Raw genomic sequence first — 17,746 nt, 5'->3', positions numbered from 1 at the left:
GGCCTGGTCACGCTGTGACGGCTCTGGCTCCCCACAGGTGACTGTGCACAAGGGTGATGAGTGCCAGCTGGTGGGTCCCGCTCAGCCGTCCCACTGGAAGGTGCTCAGCAGCTCCGGCAGTGAGGCCGCCGTGCCCTCCGTGTGCTTCCTCGTGCCCCCGCCCAACCAGGAGGCCCAGGAAGCCGTCACCAGGTGGGTGGCCCAGGGCCTGGCAGGTGCGGTGGGCGGCCGCGGGCCGGGGCCCAGAGGCCTCTGACCGTGCTCCCGACCCACCAGGCTGGACGCCCAGCTCCAGGCTCTAGTGACACTGTGGCACCAGCTGCACGTGGACTTGAAGAGCCTGCTGGCGTGGCAGAACCTCAGCCGTGACGTGCAGCTCATCCGCTCCTGGTCCCTGGTCACGGTAGGACTTCCCCACGGGCCGCACTCAGGACGGGGGGTGAGGGGTGGCCTCTCCCGGGGCCCCCCCGCTCAGCCCCCAGTGCCGCCCGCAGTTCCGAACTCTGAAGCCGGAGGAGCAGCGGCAGGCCCTGCGCAGCCTGGAGCTTCACTACCAGGCCTTCCTGCGGGACAGTCAGGACGCCGGCGGCTTCGGGCCTGAGGACCGGCTGCAGGCCGAGCGCGAGTACGGCTCCTGCAGCCGCCATTACCAGCAGCTCCTGCAGAGCGCGGAGCAGGGTAGGCGGCGGGCAGGCCCCGGCGGGCGGGTGGTGGGCGGCGGGCCGGGCCGCCGCCTGAGCCCGATGCATCCCCAGGCGAGCAGGAGGAGTCCCGCTGCCAGCGCTGCATCTCGGAGCTCAAGGACATCCGGCTGCAGCTCGAGGCCTGTGAGACGCGCACCGTGCACCGCCTGCGGCTGCCGCTGGACAAAGAACCGGCCCGGGAGTGTGCCCAGCGCATCGCCGAGCAGCAGGCAGGCACCTGCCCGTCCCTGCCCCCCCTCCCCGCCCCCCCTCCCCGCCCCTCCCTAGGGCTGTGGGTGCGGGGCTCCCAGAGTCAGCTTGTCTCCTGCCCGCTTTCTCCTCAGAAAGCCCAGGCTGAGGTGGAGGGGCTGGGCAAGGGGGTCGCCCGACTCTCTGCCGAGGCCGAGAAGGTTCTGGCCCTGCCCGAGCCGTCACCCGCTGCCCCCACTTTGCGCTCAGAGCTGGAACTGACCCTGGGCAAGCTGGAGCAGGTCCGCAGCCTGTCCGCCATTTACCTAGAGAAGTGAGTGCACCTGTGCGGGGCCGGGGGGGGGGGGGGGGGGACCTGTAGCCACGGGAGGGTCCTAAGTGTGCCTGAGTGCTGTGCCCTGGCTGATGGGTAGGGCACAGACCAGGGTGGTGGTTGTGGACGTGCCCTGAAGATGGGACTCCTGGGGACCCAACGTGGGGAGAGGGCTCAGCTGTGCCTCACTGGGGCGTGGGGCTGTGGGACACCAGGGCCTAGGGGCGTGCAGGCGCAGGGAGGAGACCAAGGAGAAGCCGAGCGAGGAAGTGGAGAAATGGGGCTGGCCCATGGCCAGTTAGGTTCAGACAGGGGCTCAGCCAGGGGTGGGGGGGGCACTTCTAGTCGGAGGGTGGGGAGAGAGGAACCGCAGAGGGCAAGCGGGGGATTGGGGGCTGGTGGGTGAGTGGGCTAGATGCCAAGGTCTTTGTGAGGGGCCTGTGTTTCCCTCTTGGTCTCCCCACTCCCCTCCCCATGATCTGTGCTGGCTGCCCCCCAGGGAGATGCAGTCCTTATCAGGCACCTTCCTCCGCTGGCCCCTCGCCACCACCCCCCACCCCCCACCCCCCCCCCCCCAAAGGCACGTCTTTCCTCCTTTGCTATTCACTTCGGCACACGTGTTCACAAAGCTCAGGCTCTCTTTTGGGTGTGCAGTCGTCCACCTCCCTCCCTCAGTCTCACCGCTGACTGGGCTCAAAGGGCCCGGTGTCTGTAACGTCTTACAACGCCACGAGAGTAAACAACATCTCTCACCGTTGGCTGTTGTTTCACCATGAAGGCAAATACGGTGTTTCAGAGGAGGGTCCCCGAACGGCACGTGGTATTGCCCCTTACCCAGTCTTGGGGCCGGAAGGCTGAGAGCTTCTCCCAGGCCCCAGGGCAGCAGACCGGGGGGGGGGTCTCTTCTGCTTCAAGATGTTGGAGCTTTCTGTCTCCTGGACAGCACAACCTGTCTTCGGGACTCAGTCCACAGCTGAAGTGTCCCTGTGTCCCAGAGGTCTCCAACCACCACCCTCCCCCCGAGGCCCCTGTTCTCTCCGAACTCTGTGACCCCAGGGGTCAGCTGACCACCAGGACTCTGGTTCTGCTGCGTCAGATTTGCCATACACCTACACCCGCCAGCCCCGAGCTGAGCTTCGTTCTGCCCGCAGGCTCAAGACCATCAGCCTGGTGATCCGCAGCACGCAGGGGGCCGAGGAGGTGCTCAGGGCACACGAGGAGCAGCTCAAGGAGGCCCAGGCCGTGCCCGCCACCCTCCCAGAGCTTGAGGCCACCAAGGCCGCGCTGAAGGTGTGGCCGCTGGGCCCGGGCCTTGCCCCCGGGGCGGGGGGAGGCGGGGCCCTGGGGCTGAAACCACGCCCACCTCTCTGGCCCCCCCAACAGAAGCTGCGGGCCCAGGCCGAAGCGCAGCAGCCGGCGTTCGATGCCCTGCGGGACGAGCTGCGGGGGGCGCAGGAGGTGGGCGAGCGGCTGCAGCGGCAGCACGGCGAGCGGGACGTGGAGGTGGAGCGCTGGCGCGAGCGCGCGGCCCCGCTGCTGGAGCGCTGGCAGGCCGTGCTGGCCCAGACGGACGTGAGGCAGCGTGAGCTCGAACAGCTGGGCCGCCAGCTCCGGTACTACCGGGAGAGCGCAGAGCCGCTGGGCGCCTGGCTGCAGGACGCCAAGCAGCGGCAGGAGAAGATCCAGGCCGTGCCGCTGGCCCACAGCCAGGCCGTGCGGGAGCAGCTGCGGCAGGAGAAGGTGGGCGCGGTCGGGCGTGGCCGGGGGTGGGGCTGGAGCGCGCGCGCGCGCGCGCGCGCGCCGTGGCCGCTGACCGCCCCGCCCCCCGCCCCCCGCCCGCCAGGCGCTGCTGGAGGAAATCGAGCAGCACGGGGAGAAGGTGGAGGAGTGCCAGGAGCTTGCGAAGCAGTATATCAACGCCATTAAGGTGAGGCTCCCTGGCTTCCTGCGACCCTCACGGAGGCCCGGCATGTCAAGGAAGTCTCGCTGGGCCCTCAGGGCCACACTGGTGAAAGCCTCGGGCGGGTTCAGGGGCAGGGTGAGAGAAAGCGAAGCTAGCAGCTGACCAGCGTGTCCTCACAGGACTATGAGCTCCAGCTGGTCACGTACAAGGCGCAGCTTGAGCCAGTGGCCTCCCCAGCCAAGAAGCCCAAGGTCCAGTCTGGGTCTGAGAGCGTCATCCAGGAGGTAGGGCCAAGGATGGGGCTGGTGGGGCCGGGTGGGCTGCATGGGCCCTGTGGCTCATGGCAGGGCTGACTCTGGCCGCATCCTTCCTCCTGCTCCCCAGTACGTAGACCTGCGGACAAGGTACAGCGAGCTGACCACGCTCACGAGCCAGTACATCAAGTTCATCAGTGAGACCCTGCGGCGCATGGAGGAGGAGGAGGTATGGCCTGCTGGGGGTGGGGGTGCCGTCTTCCCACGCGCCCCGCCCAGATGCTGCCCCTGGGAACCTGTATAAGACCACGTGGTACAGCTCCCTCCCGCCCTCCTGCCTGGGGCCACCAGCACCCTCTCCTTGCAGCACGGCCTGCCCCCAGGCTCCCTGCACCCGTGGCCTGCCCCACCTTGGCCTGGCGCTGCACTGCTCTCCCCGTGGTGGCTGGCGCCTCCTCTTTCTCCTCTGTTGGCACGTGCCCCCGACCAGGCGTCCTACCGGCGCTCATGTGTGTGTTCCTCCTTGGGATTCCACGTGGCCTCTGCACTTGGCCACTTGCTCCGGAAGAGCTGGGGCGTGTCAGATCACCGGGGCTAGGGAGGGGGGGTTCTGGCGTGTCTCGGTGGGCCAGGGTGGCTACCTGTCCTGTTCCTCCTGCTTCCTGGGTAGACTCGCCGTCTGGCTTGCAAGGCCCTCAGATCTGCTCTGCTGTTTCACACTGGCCGTTGTATCCTGTTCCACCCCGCTGGGCGGCAGGAACGGGCCCAGGTCCAGAGAGAGGGACCCTGCAGCCAGAGCCAGGCGGGCAGGTGTTCGGCGGGGCTCAGGCAGGGCTGTGTGGTGGGTGCGGCTCGCACGCCCTGCGAACTTCCTGCTTTGCTCTCTCTCTCTCTCTCTCTCTCTCCCCCCCTATCCATCTGTCTCCATCGCCTGTCTGCGGGAAGAGGGGAGGACGCCTGGGCCTCCTTCCCCAGGCTGGTGAGCACGGTGGGGCCAGGCTGCGCTCGCTGCCTTGAGTGCCCTGGGCGGGTGCACGCTGTCTCCCTCCGCCGGGCTGTGACCTCTGTCTTCCCTCGACCCCCCCCCCCCCAACCCCCGCACCGCGCTGTCGGAGTGAACTGTGGTGGTGCCGTGTCATGTGAGTGCCTGGCGGCCCACTCTGTGCTCACCGCTCTCTCTGGTTCTCTCCCTCTCTCTGCCGCGGCCACAGAGGCTGGCTGAGCAGCAGCGGGCAGAGGAGCGGGAGCGGCTAGCCGAGGTGGAGGCCGCGCTGGAGAAGCAACGGCAGCTGGCCGAGGCGCACGCCCAGGCGAAGGCGCAGGCAGAGCAGGAGGCTCAGGAGCTGCAGCGGCGCATGCAGGAGGAGGTGGCGCGGCGGGAAGAGGCGGCGGTGGACGCGCAGCAGCAGAAGCGAAGCATCCAGGAAGAGCTGCAGCACTTGCGGCAGAGCTCGGAAGCGGAGATCCAGGCTAAGGCCCGGCAGGCGGAAGCCGCGGAACGCAGCCGGCTGCGCATCGAGGAGGAGATTCGCGTGGTGCGCCTGCAGCTGGAGGCGACCGAGCGCCAGCGGGGTGGGGCCGAGGGCGAGCTGCAGGCGCTGCGCGCACGCGCGGAGGAGGCCGAGGCGCAGAAGCGACAGGCGCAGGAGGAGGCGGAGCGCTTGCGGCGGCAGGTGCAGGACGAGAGCCAGCGCAAGCGGCAGGCGGAGGCGGAGCTGGCCCTGCGCGTGAAGGCGGAGGCCGAGGCGGCTCGAGAAAAGCAGCGGGCCCTGCAGGCGCTCGAGGAAGTGCGGCTCCAGGCCGAGGAGGCGGAGCGGCGCCTGCGGCAGGCCGAGGCCGAGCGGGCCCGCCAGGTGCAGGTGGCCCTGGAGACGGCGCAGCGCAGCGCGGAGGCGGAGCTGCAGAGCAAGCGCGCCTCCTTCGCGGAGAAGACGGCGCAGCTGGAGCGCACGCTGCAGGAAGAGCACGTGGCCGTCGCGCAGCTGCGGGAGGAGGCGGAGCGGCGGGCGCAGCAGCAGGCAGAGGCCGAGCGGGCCCGCGAGGAGGCGGAGCAGGAGCTGGAGCGCTGGCGGCTGAAAGCCAATGAGGCGCTGCGGCTGCGGCTGCAGGCGGAGGAGGTGGCCCAGCAGAAGAGCCTGGCGCAGGCGGAGGCGGAGAAGCAGAAGGAGGAGGCCGAGCGCGAGGCTCGGCGCCGCGGCAAGGCAGAAGAGCAGGCCGTGCGGCAGCGGGAGCTGGCCGAGCAGGAACTGGAGAAGCAGCGGCAGCTGGCGGAGGGCACTGCCCAGCAGCGCCTGGTGGCGGAACAGGAGCTGATCCGGCTGCGGGCTGAGACGGAGCAGGGGGAGCAGCAGCGGCAGCTGCTGGAAGAGGAGCTGGCCCGGTTGCAGCGGGAAGCGGGGGCGGCCACCCAGAAGCGCCAGGAGCTGGAGGCGGAGCTGGCCAAGGTGCGGGCCGAGATGGAGGTGCTGCTGGCCAGCAAGGCGCGGGCCGAGGAGGAGTCCCGTTCCACCAGCGAGAAGTCCAAGCAGAGGCTGGAGGCCGAGGCCAGCCGCTTCCGGGAGCTGGCGGAGGAGGCCGCCCGCCTGCGTGCCCTGGCCGAGGAGGCCAAGCGGCAACGGCAGCTGGCAGAGGAGGATGCGGCGCAGCAGCGAGCGGAGGCGGAGAGGGTGCTCGCCGAGAAGCTGGCCGCCATCGGCGAGGCCACGCGGCTTAAGACCGAGGCGGAGATTGCGCTCAAGGAGAAGGAGGCGGAGAACGAGCGCCTGCGGCGGCTGGCAGAGGACGAAGCCTTCCAGCGGCGGCGGCTGGAGGAGCAGGCCGCCCAGCACAAGGCGGATATCGAAGAGCGGCTGGCGCAGCTGCGCAAGGCGTCGGAGAGCGAGCTGGAGCGGCAGAAGGGGCTGGTGGAGGACACACTGCGGCAGCGGCGGCAGGTGGAGGAGGAGATCCTGGCGCTCAAGGCGAGCTTTGAAAAGGCGGCCGCCGGCAAGGCGGAGCTGGAGCTGGAGCTGGGGCGCATCCGCAGCAGTGCCGAGGACACGCTGCGCAGCAAGGAGCAGGCGGAGCAGGAGGCCACGCGGCAGCGGCAGCTGGCGGCCGAGGAGGAACAGCGGCGCCGCGAGGCGGAAGAGCGTGTGCAGAAGAGCCTCGCGGCGGAGGAGGAGGCCGCGCGGCAGCGCAAGTCCGCCCTGGAGGAGGTGGAGCGGCTCAAGGCCAAAGTGGAGGAGGCGCGGCGCCTGCGCGAGCGCGCGGAGCAGGAGTCGGCTCGGCAGCTGCAGCTGGCGCAGGAGGCCGCGCAGAAGCGGCTGCAGGCGGAGGAGAAGGCGCACGCTTTTGCGGTGCAGCAGAAGGAGCAGGAGCTGCAGCAGACGCTCCAGCAAGAGCAGAGTGTGCTGGAGCGGCTGCGGGGCGAGGCGGAGGCGGCGCGGCGGGCGGCCGAGGACGCGGAGGAGGCGCGGGAGCGGGCCGAGCGGGAGGCGGCGCAGTCCCGGCGGCAGGTGGAGGAGGCCGAGCGGCTGAAGCAGTTGGCCGAGGAGCAGGCGCAGGCGCGCGCGCAGGCGCAGGCCGCCGCGGAGAAGCTGCGCAAGGAGGCGGAGCAGGAGGCGGCACGGCGGGCGCAGGCGGAGCAGGCCGCCCTGCGGCAGAAGCAGGTGGCCGACGCCGAGATGGAGAAGCACAAAAAGTTCGCCGAGCAGACTCTGCGGCAGAAGGCGCAGGTGGAGCAGGAGCTGACCGCGCTGCGGCTGCAGCTGGAGGAGACGGACCACCAGAAAAGCATCCTGGACGAGGAGCTGCAGCGGCTGAAGGCGGAGGTGACGGAGGCCGCCCGCCAGCGCAGCCAGGTGGAGGAGGAGCTCTTCTCCGTGCGCGTGCAGATGGAGGAGCTCGGCAAGCTGAAGGCGCGCATCGAGGCGGAGAACCGCGCGCTCATCCTGCGTGACAAGGACAACACGCAGCGCTTCCTGCAGGAGGAGGCTGAGAAAATGAAGCAGGTGGCGGAGGAGGCCGCCCGGCTGAGCGTGGCGGCCCAGGAGGCGGCCCGGCTGCGGCAGCTGGCGGAGGAGGACCTGGCGCAGCAGCGCGCCCTGGCCGAGAAGATGCTCAAGGAGAAGATGCAGGCGGTGCAGGAGGCCACCCGCCTCAAGGCCGAGGCCGAGCTGCTGCAGCGGCAGAAGGAGCTGGCGCAGGAGCAGGCCCGGCAGCTGCAGGAGGACAAGGAGCAGATGGCCCAGCAGCTGGCCGAGGAGACGCAGGGCTTCCAGCGGACCCTGGAGGCGGAACGGCAGCGGCAGCTGGAGATGAGCGCCGAGGCCGAGCGCCTCAAGCTGCGCGTGGCCGAGATGAGCCGGGCCCAGGCCCGTGCCGAGGAGGACGCCCAGCGCTTCCGCAGGCAGGCCGAGGACATCGGGGAGAAGCTACACCGCACCGAGCTCGCCACACAGGAGAAGGTGACGCTGGTGCAGACGCTGGAGATCCAGCGGCAGCAGAGTGACCGCGACGCCGAGCGCCTGCGGGCCGCCATCGCAGAGCTGGAGCGCGAGAAGGAGAAGCTCAAGGAGGAGGCCAGGCTGCTACAGCTGAAGTCCGAGGAGGTACCGGCCCCGCCCCACGGGCGCACGTGGGCGGGCCCCGGGTGGGGGCCTGCTCTGCGGCCGGCTCGCCGGCCTCCCTGACTGTGCCCTCCCCTCCCCCTCCCCCCCCCTTGCAGATGCAGGCGGTGCAGCAGGAGCAGCTGGTGCAGGAGACGCGGGCCCTCCAGCAGACCTTCCTGTCGGAGAAGGACAGCCTGCTGCAGCGGGAGCACTTCATCGAGCAGGAGAAGGCCAAGCTGGAGCAGCTCTTCCAGGACGAGGTGGCCAAGGCACAGAAGCTACGGGAGGAGCAGCAGCGGCAGCAGCGGCAGATGGAGGAGGAGAGGCAGCGGCTGGTGGCCAGCATGGAGGAGGCCCGGCAGCGCCAGCATGAGGCCGAGGAGGGCGTGCGGCGCAAGCAGGAGGAGCTGCAGCTGCTGGAACAGCAGCGGCAGCAGCAGGAGAAGCTGCTGGAGGAGGAGAATCAGCGGCTGCGCGAGCGGCTGCAGCGCCTGGAGGAGGAGCACCGGGCCGCGCTGGCGCACTCGGAGGAGGTTGCCGCCTCGCAGGCCGCGGCTGCCAAAGCCCTGCCAAACGGCCGGGTCGCCCCCGACGGCCCGGCGCCCGAGGTGGAGCCCGACCACGCCTTCGACGGCCTTCGGCGGAAGGTGCCGGCCCAGTGGCTGCAGGAGGTCGGCGTCCTGAGCGCCGAGGAGCTGCAGCGGCTGGTCCAGGGCCGCATAACCGTGGCCGAGCTCGCTCAGCGGGATGACGTGCGCGGCTACCTGCACGGCCGCAGTGGCGTTGCCGGGCTGCTGCTGACGCCCAGCAACGAGAAGCTGAGTGTGTACGCGGCCCTACGGAGGCAGCTGCTGAGCCCGGGCACGGCTCTCATCCTGCTGGAGGCCCAGGCTGCCTCGGGCTTCCTCCTGGACCCTGTGCGGAACCGACGGCTGACCGTCAACGAGGCCGTGAAGGAGGGCGTCGTGGGCCCAGAGCTGCACCACAAGCTGCTGTCGGCTGAGCGCGCCGTCACCGGCTACAAGGATCCCTACACCGGGGAGCAGATCTCCCTCTTCCAGGCCATGAAGAAGGACCTCATCGTGCGGGAGCACGGCATCCGCCTGCTGGAGGCTCAGATCGCCACGGGCGGCATCATCGACCCGGTGCACAGCCACCGCCTCCCCGTAGACGTGGCCTACCGGCGCGGCTACTTCGACGAGGAGATGAACCGCGTCCTGGCGGACCCGAGCGACGACACCAAGGGCTTCTTCGACCCCAACACGCACGAGAACCTCACCTACCTGCAGCTGCTGGAGCGCTGCGTGGAGGACCCCGAGACGGGCCTGCGCCTGCTGCCCCTCACGGATCAGGCTGCCAAGGGTAGGGAGCTGGTCTACACTGACTCGGAGGCCCGGGACGTGTTCGAGAAAGCCACCGTGTCCGCACCATTTGGTAAGTTCCGGGGCAAGACGGTGACCATCTGGGAGCTCATCAACTCAGAGTACTTCACGGCAGAGCAGCGGCGGGACCTGGTGCGGCAGTTCCGCACGGGCAAGGTCACCGTGGAGAAGATCATCAAGATCGTCATCACGGTGGTCGAGGAGCACGAGCAGAAAGGGCAGCTTTGCTTCGAGGGCCTGCGCGCCCTGGTCCCTGCCGCCGAGCTGTTCGAGAGCGGGGTCATCGACCGCGATCTCTACCGCCAGCTGCAGCAGGGCGAGCGTTCGGTGCGAGAGGTGGCCGAGGTGGATGCCGTGCGGCGGGCCCTGCGGGGCAGCAACGTCATTGCTGGTGTGTGGCTGGAGGAGGCGGGACAGAGGCTGAGCATCTACGAGGCCCTGAAGAAGGACCTACTGCAGCCAGAGGCGGCGGTGGCCCTCCTGGAGGCCCAGGCCGGTACCGGGCACATCATCGACCCCGCCACGAGCGCCCGGCTCACCGTGGACGAGGCGGTGCGGGCCGGCCTAGTGGGGCCTGAGCTGCACGAGAAGCTGCTGTCGGCTGAGAAGGCCGTGACCGGCTACAAGGACCCCTACTCAGGGCAGAGCGTCTCCCTGTTCCAGGCCCTGAAGAAGGGCCTCATCCCCAGGGAGCAGGGCTGGCGCCTGCTGGATGCCCAGTTGTCCACAGGTGGCATCGTGGACCCGAGCAAGAGCCACCGTGTGCCCGTAGACGTTGCCTGTGCCCGGGGCTACCTGGACGAGGAGACCAGCCGAGCCCTGTCGGCGCCCAAGGATGAAGCCAAGACCTACTGCGACCCCGGCACACAGGAGCCGGTCACTTACGGCCAGCTGCAGCGACAGTGCCGGCCCGACCCGCTGACAGGGCTGAGCCTGCTGCCGCTCTCAGAGAAGGAGGCCCGGGCCCGGCGGGAGGGACTCTGCTCCGAGCTGCAGGCTCGCGAGACCTTTCAGAAGACTGCCGTTGAGGTCCCCGTGGGCAGCTTTAAGGGCAAGACGGTGACTGTGTGGGAGCTCCTCAGTTCTGAGTACTTCACGGCGGAGCAGAGACAGGAGCTGGTGCGGCAGTTCCGCACGGGCACCGTCACCGTGGAGAAGATCATCAAGATCGTCATCACCATCGTGGAGGAGGTGGAGACCGTGCGCCAGGAAAGGCTGTCTTTCAGCGGCCTCCGCGCCCCGGTGCCGGCCAGTGAGCTCGTGGCTGCCGGCGTCCTCAGCAGGGCCCAGTTTGAGCAGCTCAAGGACGGCAAAACGTCTGTGAAGGACCTGTCAGAGGTGGACTCTGTGCGGACGCTTCTCCGGGGTAGCGGCTGCCTGGCCGGCATCTACCTGGAGGACTCCAAGGAGAAGGTGACCATCTATGAGGCCATGCGGCGGGGCCTGCTCAGGCCCAGCACGGCCACTCTGCTGCTCGAGGCCCAAGCGGCCACCGGCTTTCTGGTGGACCCTGTGAGGAATCAGCGCTTGTACGTCCACGAGGCCGTGAAGGCGGGCGTCGTGGGCCCCGAGCTGCACGAGAAGCTGCTGTCTGCCGAGAAGGCCGTCACCGGCTACACGGACCCCTACTCCGGCGACACCATCTCCCTCTTCCAGGCCATGAAGAAGGGCCTGGTCCTTAGGGAGCACGGCATCCGCCTGCTGGAGGCCCAGATCGCCACGGGCGGCATCATCGACCCGGTGCACAGCCACCGCCTGCCCGTGGACGTGGCCTACCAGCGCGGCTACTTCGACGAGGAGATGAACCGCGTCCTGGCGGACCCGAGCGACGACACCAAGGGCTTCTTCGACCCCAACACGCATGAGAACCTCACCTACCTGCAGCTGCTGGAGCGCTGCGTGGAGGACCCCGAGACGGGCCTGCGCCTGCTGCCCTTGAAAGGAGCCGAGAAGACGGAGGTGGTGGAGAGCACGCAGGTGTACACGGAGGAGGAGACCCGCAGGGCGTTCGAGGAGACGCAGATCGACATCCCTGGCGGCAGCGACCGCGGCGGCTCCACCATGTCCCTGTGGGAGGTGATGCAGTCGGACCTGATCCCAGAAGAGCAGCGAGCCCGGCTCATGGCGGACTTCCGGGCCGGCCGGGTGACCAAGGAACGTATGATCATCATCATCATCGAGATCATCGAGAAGACCGAGATCGTGCGCCAGCAGAACCTGGCTTCCTACGACTACATCCGCCGCCGCCTCACGGCCGAGGACCTCTACGAAGCCCGGATCATCTCCCGCGAGACCTACGGCCTCCTCCGGGAGGGCGCCAAGAGCCTCCGAGAGGTGCTGGAGGCGGAGGCGGTCTCACGCTACCTGTACGGCACGGGCTGCGTGGCTGGCGTCTACCTGCCGGGCTCCCGGCAGACGCTCACCATCTACCAGGCGCTGAAGAAGGGGCTGCTGAGTGCCGAGGTGGCCCGGTTTCTGCTGGAGGCACAGGCGGCCACGGGCTTCCTCCTGGATCCCGTGAAGGGCGAGCGGCTGACCGTGGACGAAGCCGTGCGGAAGGGCCTGGTAGGCCCCGAACTGCACGACCGGCTGCTCTCGGCCGAGCGGGCCGTGACCGGCTACCGGGACCCCTACACGGAGCAGACGATCTCGCTCTTCCAGGCCATGAAGAAGGACCTGATCCCTGCCGAGGAGGCCCTGCGGCTGCTGGACGCCCAGCTGGCCACGGGCGGCATCGTGGACCCGCGCCTGGGCTTCCACCTCCCCCTGGAGGTGGCCTACCAGCGCGGCTACCTCAACAAGGACACGCACGACCAGCTGTCGGAGCCCAGCGAGGTGCGCAGCTACCCGGATCCCTCCACGGACGAGCGCCTCAGCTACACGCAGCTGCTCAGGAGGTGCCGTCGCCACGAGACCAGCGGCCAGCTGCTCCTGCCGCTTTCGGACGCCCGCAAGCTGACCTTCCGCGGCCTGCGCAAGCAGATCACGGTGGAGGAGCTGGTGCGCTCGCAGGTCATGGACGAGGCCACGGCGCTGCAGCTGCGGGAGGGCCTGACCTCCGTGGAGGAGGTCTCCAAGAACCTGCAGAAGTTCCTCGAGGGCACCAGCTGCATCGCCGGTGTCTTCGTCGATGCCACCAAGGAGCGGCTGTCTGTGTATCAGGCCATGAAGAAGGGCATCATCCGCCCCGGCACGGCCTTCGAGCTCCTGGAGGCGCAGGCGGCCACCGGCTACGTCATCGACCCCATCAAGGGGCTCAAGCTGACTGTGGAGGAGGCCGTGCGCATGGGCATCGTGGGCCCCGAGTTCAAGGACAAGCTGCTGTCGGCCGAGCGCGCCGTCACCGGCTACAAGGACCCGTACTCGGGGAAGCTCATCTCTCTCTTCCAGGCCATGAAGAAGGGCCTCATCCTGAAGGACCACGGCATCCGCCTGCTGGAGGCCCAGATCGCCACGGGTGGCATCATCGACCCCGAGGAGAGCCACCGGCTGCCCGTGGACGTGGCCTACAAGCGCGGCCTCTTTGACGAGGAGATGAACGAGATCCTGACCGACCCCTCGGACGACACCAAGGGCTTCTTCGACCCCAACACGGAGGAGAACCTCACGTACCTGCAGCTCATGGAGCGCTGCGTCACGGACCCCCAGACGGGCCTGCGCCTGCTGCCCCTGAAGGAGAAGAAACGGGAGCGGAAGACGTCCTCCAAGTCCTCGGTGCGCAAGCGGCGTGTCGTGATCGTGGACCCCGAGACGGGCAAGGAGATGTCCGTGTACGAGGCCTACCGCAAGGGCCTCATCGACCACCAGACGTACCTGGAGCTGTCCGAGCAGGAGTGCGAGTGGGAGGAGATCACCATCTCCTCCTCCGACGGCGTGGTCAAGTCCATGATCATCGACCGCCGCTCGGGCCGCCAGTACGACATCGACGAGGCCATCTCCAGGAGCCTCATCGACCGCTCGGCGCTGGACCAGTACCGCGCCGGCACGCTCTCCATCACCGAGTTCGCCGACATGCTCTCGGGCAACGCTGGTGGCTTCCGCTCCCGCTCTTCTTCCGTGGGCTCCTCCTCCTCCTACCCCATCAGCCCCGCCGCCTCCAGGACCCAGGCGGCCTCCTGGTCAGACCCCACCGAGGAGACAGGCCCCGTGGCCGGCATCCTGGACACGGAGACGCTGGAGAAGGTGTCCATCACGGAGGCCATGCACCGCAACCTGGTGGACAACATCACCGGGCAGCGGCTGCTGGAGGCCCAGGCCTGCACGGGGGGCATCATCGACCCCAGCACCGGGGAGCGCTTCCCCGTCACCGACGCCGTCAACAAGGGCCTGGTGGATAAGATCATGGTGGACCGCATCAACCTGGCCCAGAAAGCCTTCTGTGGCTTCGAGGACCCGCGCACCAAGACCAAGATGTCGGCCGCTCAGGCCCTGAAGAAGGGCTGGCTCTACTACGAGGCAGGCCAGCGCTTCCTGGAGGTGCAGTACCTGACGGGGGGCCTGATCGAGCCCGACGCGCCGGGCCGTGTGCCCCTCGACGAGGCCCTGCAGCGTGGCATGGTGGACGCCCGAACCGCCCAGAAGCTGCGAGACGTCGGCGCGTATTCCAAGTACCTCACCTGCCCCAAGACCAAGCTCAAGATCTCGTACAAGGACGCGTTGGACCGCAGCATGGTGGAGGAGGGCACGGGGCTCCGGCTGCTGGAGGCCGCCGCCCAGTCCAGCAAGGGCTACTACAGCCCCTACAGCGTCAGCGGCTCCGGCTCCGCGGCCGGCTCGCGCTCCGGCTCGCGCACCGGTTCCCGGGCTGGCTCCCGCCGCGGCAGCTTTGACGCCACGGGTTCCGGCTTCTCCATGACCTTCTCCTCCTCCTCCTACTCTTCCTCGGGCTACGGCCGCCGCTACGCCTCAGGGCCCGCGTCCTCCCTGGGGGGCCCCGAGTCCGCGGCGGCCTGACCCGCTGCCTGCACCCCTGCCCTCCCGCTCTGCATGTGGCCAGGTTCCCCGCCCAGGCGTTGGGGTCTTTAACGTTTCAAAGGTGTCTTCCTCCCAAGCGGTGCCTAAAGTCTAACCAAAAAGAGCAGACTAATATATTAATGATCTATCTGCTGTCCAGACAGCCTGCGTCCCAGGGAGGCGGTCAGGGAGGGAGCTGGTGCAGACCCGCTGACCAGCTCATCCCCCAGGCCTCCCTGCTCCTGTCTACCTGCCACTCACCACAGCCAGGTGCCTTGGAGGGTCCCGGGCCCGGCCCCAAGCCCGGCCCTCCTAGCCCTCCCGTCTCTCTAGAGGGTATCGTCTGGGCAAGGTTCCCCGCCCCCCCCCCCACCCGCCACCCCGCCCCAGGCCTGCTCGCTGGGCTCACTGACACCCAACCACTGATCCTAGCCGCCCGGGGGAGCGGGGTCGGCCCCGTCGCTAGCAGGGCCCTCAGAACCAGCTTCTCTTCCTGTTTCCAGGACTGATTTCCTTGCTCGGTGGGCCTTGCTGGGGAGGGAGGGGGTCCGGGGTTAGTCATCTCTTTTCCAGCCTGCCCGTGGGAAGATGAGGGTCCAGTCTACAGAACCAGCTGGCCCGGGCCAAGCCTCTCCCGTGCCCGGCCCGCGCCTGGCCCCTGCCCAGCTGCAGGCGCCGTCCCCAGCCCCTAGCCCCTGACACTGTCCCGAGACCCCAGGCGTCCGGCTTCAGCCTTCCAGCCTCAGTCCCTTAGTAAGTGCCTTCAGTGTCCTCCCTCCACCCCAGGCCCCGAGGACCCAGACCTGGGGTGGGAGACAGACCCTCCCGGTGACAGACTCCCCACCGGCCCAGCTCCCGGGCGTGCCAGCCCCGGGGCCAGGCTGGGTATGGCCGGGGCTTCTGCAGGACTCTGCTCCCCCGTGGGTCCCCCCTGGGTGCTTCCTGCCTGTCTGTCCGCGACAGCCTCACCTCCTTGTCAGGCCCGGGCACAGGCAGCCCAGCCCAGTTCCCTCCCCTCTTGTTCCATCCAGCCCCTGGATGGGCTTCCAGGGGTGGCTTCCACCCCTGCCTCCACTCTCTGATGAAGCTTTGCATGTTCCACTAACCCAGGCAGGCGGCGGGTGGAGGCGCCAGGCTTCGGCTGCCTCCGTGAGGGCAGAACACTAACCCGACCACGGGTGAGCCTGCAGCGCTCACCCCAATAAAAGCAATTCCAACCTTCCTGTGGGTCCTGCGTTGTTTTCTCATCCCCGGGTCGGGTGTGTGCCGGGGGCGGGGTGGATCAACGCTGCAGCCCCAGGCTCTGAGCTTGGCCGGGCATCTGGGCCAAGGGCAGGGGAGCAGGGCCTCCGTGACTGGCCTGAGGCCTGTGTTTCCAGTACCGAGCAGAGGGCAGGGCGGAGGCTTGCTCGCCTACGGTCCTCAGCCCCTGCCGCTCGTCCCGCCGATGGCCTGTCACTCTGCCGGGCCCACACACCCAGTTCGCAGGCGGCGCTGCTGAGGGGGGTCCGTGCTCTCCCGTCAGCCAACGTTGCCTGGGCCCCTCACGGCCCATCCTTCGGAGGGAGCCCGGGTCAGCTGGTTCGGGCAGCAAAGGTTAACGCCGCAGGAAGGCCGTGGTCGCGAGCCTCGGCGGCTGGACGGTGAGCGAGGCATCAGGGTCTCTGCTGCGGTCCTCCCGCCCCCGTCGCCCCAAGTCCACACACAGCTCCTTGCATCGGGCTCGTCCAGCCTCCCGGGTTCTCTCTGGGGAAACTCACGAGAGGAGGCTGCGCGGGGCCGGCCGCAGCCCTGCTGAGCCACTCGCCCTGAGGCCACGACGGAGGCCCACCTGCCTGCTCTGCCCAGGGTGGGGGCGGCTGACCGAGAGCCTCGTCTTTGGGGCCTGAATCCTGGCCATCGTGTCCTTACCGGGCTCCGCTCCTTTGCCCGCTGCCGCGTACGGCAGAAATAACCAGGATCCCCACCGGGATGGGATCCGGAACAAGGAGTCTCCGTGGCCAGGTGGCGGGGTCTTCCTCCTGGGGACCGGGACTGGCGGCTCCTCACCCTAACGTGGCAGGCTCGCTCCCGGTGGGTCTCTGGAGTATGGTGGGTTGGCCACTGCTCCTACTCCTTGATCCCAGACTCCTGTCTCCACCCGCGGGGCCCACGGACTCCGGGTAAGGCCCGTGTCCTGGGGGATGGCGCCCCAGTTCCGCCAGGCCGGCAGCCTCTGCCGGGCATGCCGTCCCCTGCGGCCCCGGGCCCTGCCGCACACCCTTGCCGTAAGGGGGCCTGAGCGCCGTGGCGATGTCCCGCCGAAGTCCACCCCGCAGGCCTGAGCGTGGCACCTGGAACGTGAGTCGGAAGCGACGGATCCCCCACCGGCCGGCTCTGGGGTCTCTGCCGCCGGGCTGACGTGCAGCGTCACACGGCACATGGGAGAGCAGCGGGGCTGGCCGGGGAGGGAGCTGTGTCGTCGGCCCGTGCCGGGCCCATCTCCACATCTGGGCATCGGGTCGCGAGCCTGTGTGAGCCCCGGTGGCCGGTGAACACCTGCCAAGCTGTCCTGCCCACCGGTGGCTCGGTGGGCGCCAGCATGCGGCACGAGACCACGCTCCTTGTCCCCCAGAGCCTCCTTTCCGCAACCCCCGCCCCCGTCCTGGGCCCCTCAGGCCCCGAGCAGCCAGCCACACCATCCTGCCGCCGGCCGAGAGCCCCCGTGCCCCCACCCCCGCCCCCCGCCACTGTGAGGGGGTCTGTCCGTCCCAACGTGCCACGCCGGCCGTCGCGAACCAGGACCGGGCTTTGTCCTCCATCATCTCGCCCGTGGGAGCCTCCGTGAGGCCAACAAGCCGACCGAGGTCACGTTCCTGGTGTGTCAGCTGGTATCTCAAATTCACAGAGGCCGACCGGGTGTAGGGCTTTTTCCTTAGAGGCAAGAAAGGGGAGGCTCAGACTTTGTCCGTTGCCTTGGAGAGGGCGTCCCAGCATGCCTGAGGAGAGGATGTCCCAGCATGTCCCAGGCTCCTTGGAGAGGACGTCCCAGCATGCCCCAGGCTCCTTGGAGAGGACATCCCAGCATGCCCCAGGCTCCTTGGAGAGGACGTCCCAGCATGCCCCAGGCTCCTTGGAGAGGATGTCCCAGCATGACCTAGGCTCCTTAGGGTATCCCAACATGCCTGAGGAGAGGATGTCCCAACATGCCCCAGGCTCCTTGGAGAGGGCGTCCCAGCATGCCTCAGGCTCTTTGGAGAGGATGTCCCAGCATGCCCCATACTTCTTGGAGATGGTATCCCAGAATGCCCCAGGAGAGGGTGTCCCAGCATGTCCCAGACTCTTTGGAGAGGATGTCCCAGCATGCCCCAGGCTCCTTGGAGAGGATGTCCCAGCATGCCCTAGGCTCCTTACAGTATCCCAACGTGCCCGAGGAGAGGGTGTCCCAGCATGCCCCAGATTCCTTAGAGTGTCCCA

The 17,746-nt window shown here is 68.7% G+C and overlaps 1 protein-coding gene across 10 annotated transcripts in view; it reads left to right on the top strand.

Moving 5' to 3' along the window:
- The window catches only part of PLEC (plectin), a 55,056-nt gene extending 39,545 nt beyond the window's left edge, over positions 1 to 15,511 (top strand). For all 10 annotated transcript variants that reach the window (XM_047842359.1, XM_047842360.1, XM_047842366.1 and 7 more), the window contains 12 exons: positions 38 to 192; positions 277 to 403; positions 495 to 678; positions 756 to 913; positions 1,028 to 1,206; positions 2,358 to 2,496; positions 2,590 to 2,946; positions 3,050 to 3,133; positions 3,289 to 3,393; positions 3,494 to 3,592; positions 4,575 to 7,955; positions 8,072 to 15,511. In XM_047842359.1, the coding sequence (XP_047698315.1) occupies positions 38 to 192; positions 277 to 403; positions 495 to 678; positions 756 to 913; positions 1,028 to 1,206; positions 2,358 to 2,496; positions 2,590 to 2,946; positions 3,050 to 3,133; positions 3,289 to 3,393; positions 3,494 to 3,592; positions 4,575 to 7,955; positions 8,072 to 14,290 (11,187 nt within the window). In that variant the 3' untranslated portion in view covers positions 14,291 to 15,511. The remainder of the gene's footprint in view (positions 1 to 37; positions 193 to 276; positions 404 to 494; positions 679 to 755; positions 914 to 1,027; positions 1,207 to 2,357; positions 2,497 to 2,589; positions 2,947 to 3,049; positions 3,134 to 3,288; positions 3,394 to 3,493; positions 3,593 to 4,574; positions 7,956 to 8,071) is intronic.
- Positions 15,512 to 17,746: the final 2,235 nt, after the last annotated feature.

This window comes from Prionailurus viverrinus, chromosome F2 (genome assembly GCF_022837055.1).
Source record: "Prionailurus viverrinus isolate Anna chromosome F2, UM_Priviv_1.0, whole genome shotgun sequence".
Classification (NCBI taxonomy): domain Eukaryota; kingdom Metazoa; phylum Chordata; class Mammalia; order Carnivora; family Felidae; genus Prionailurus; species Prionailurus viverrinus.
This window is presented reverse-complemented; position numbering and strand designations above follow the sequence as displayed.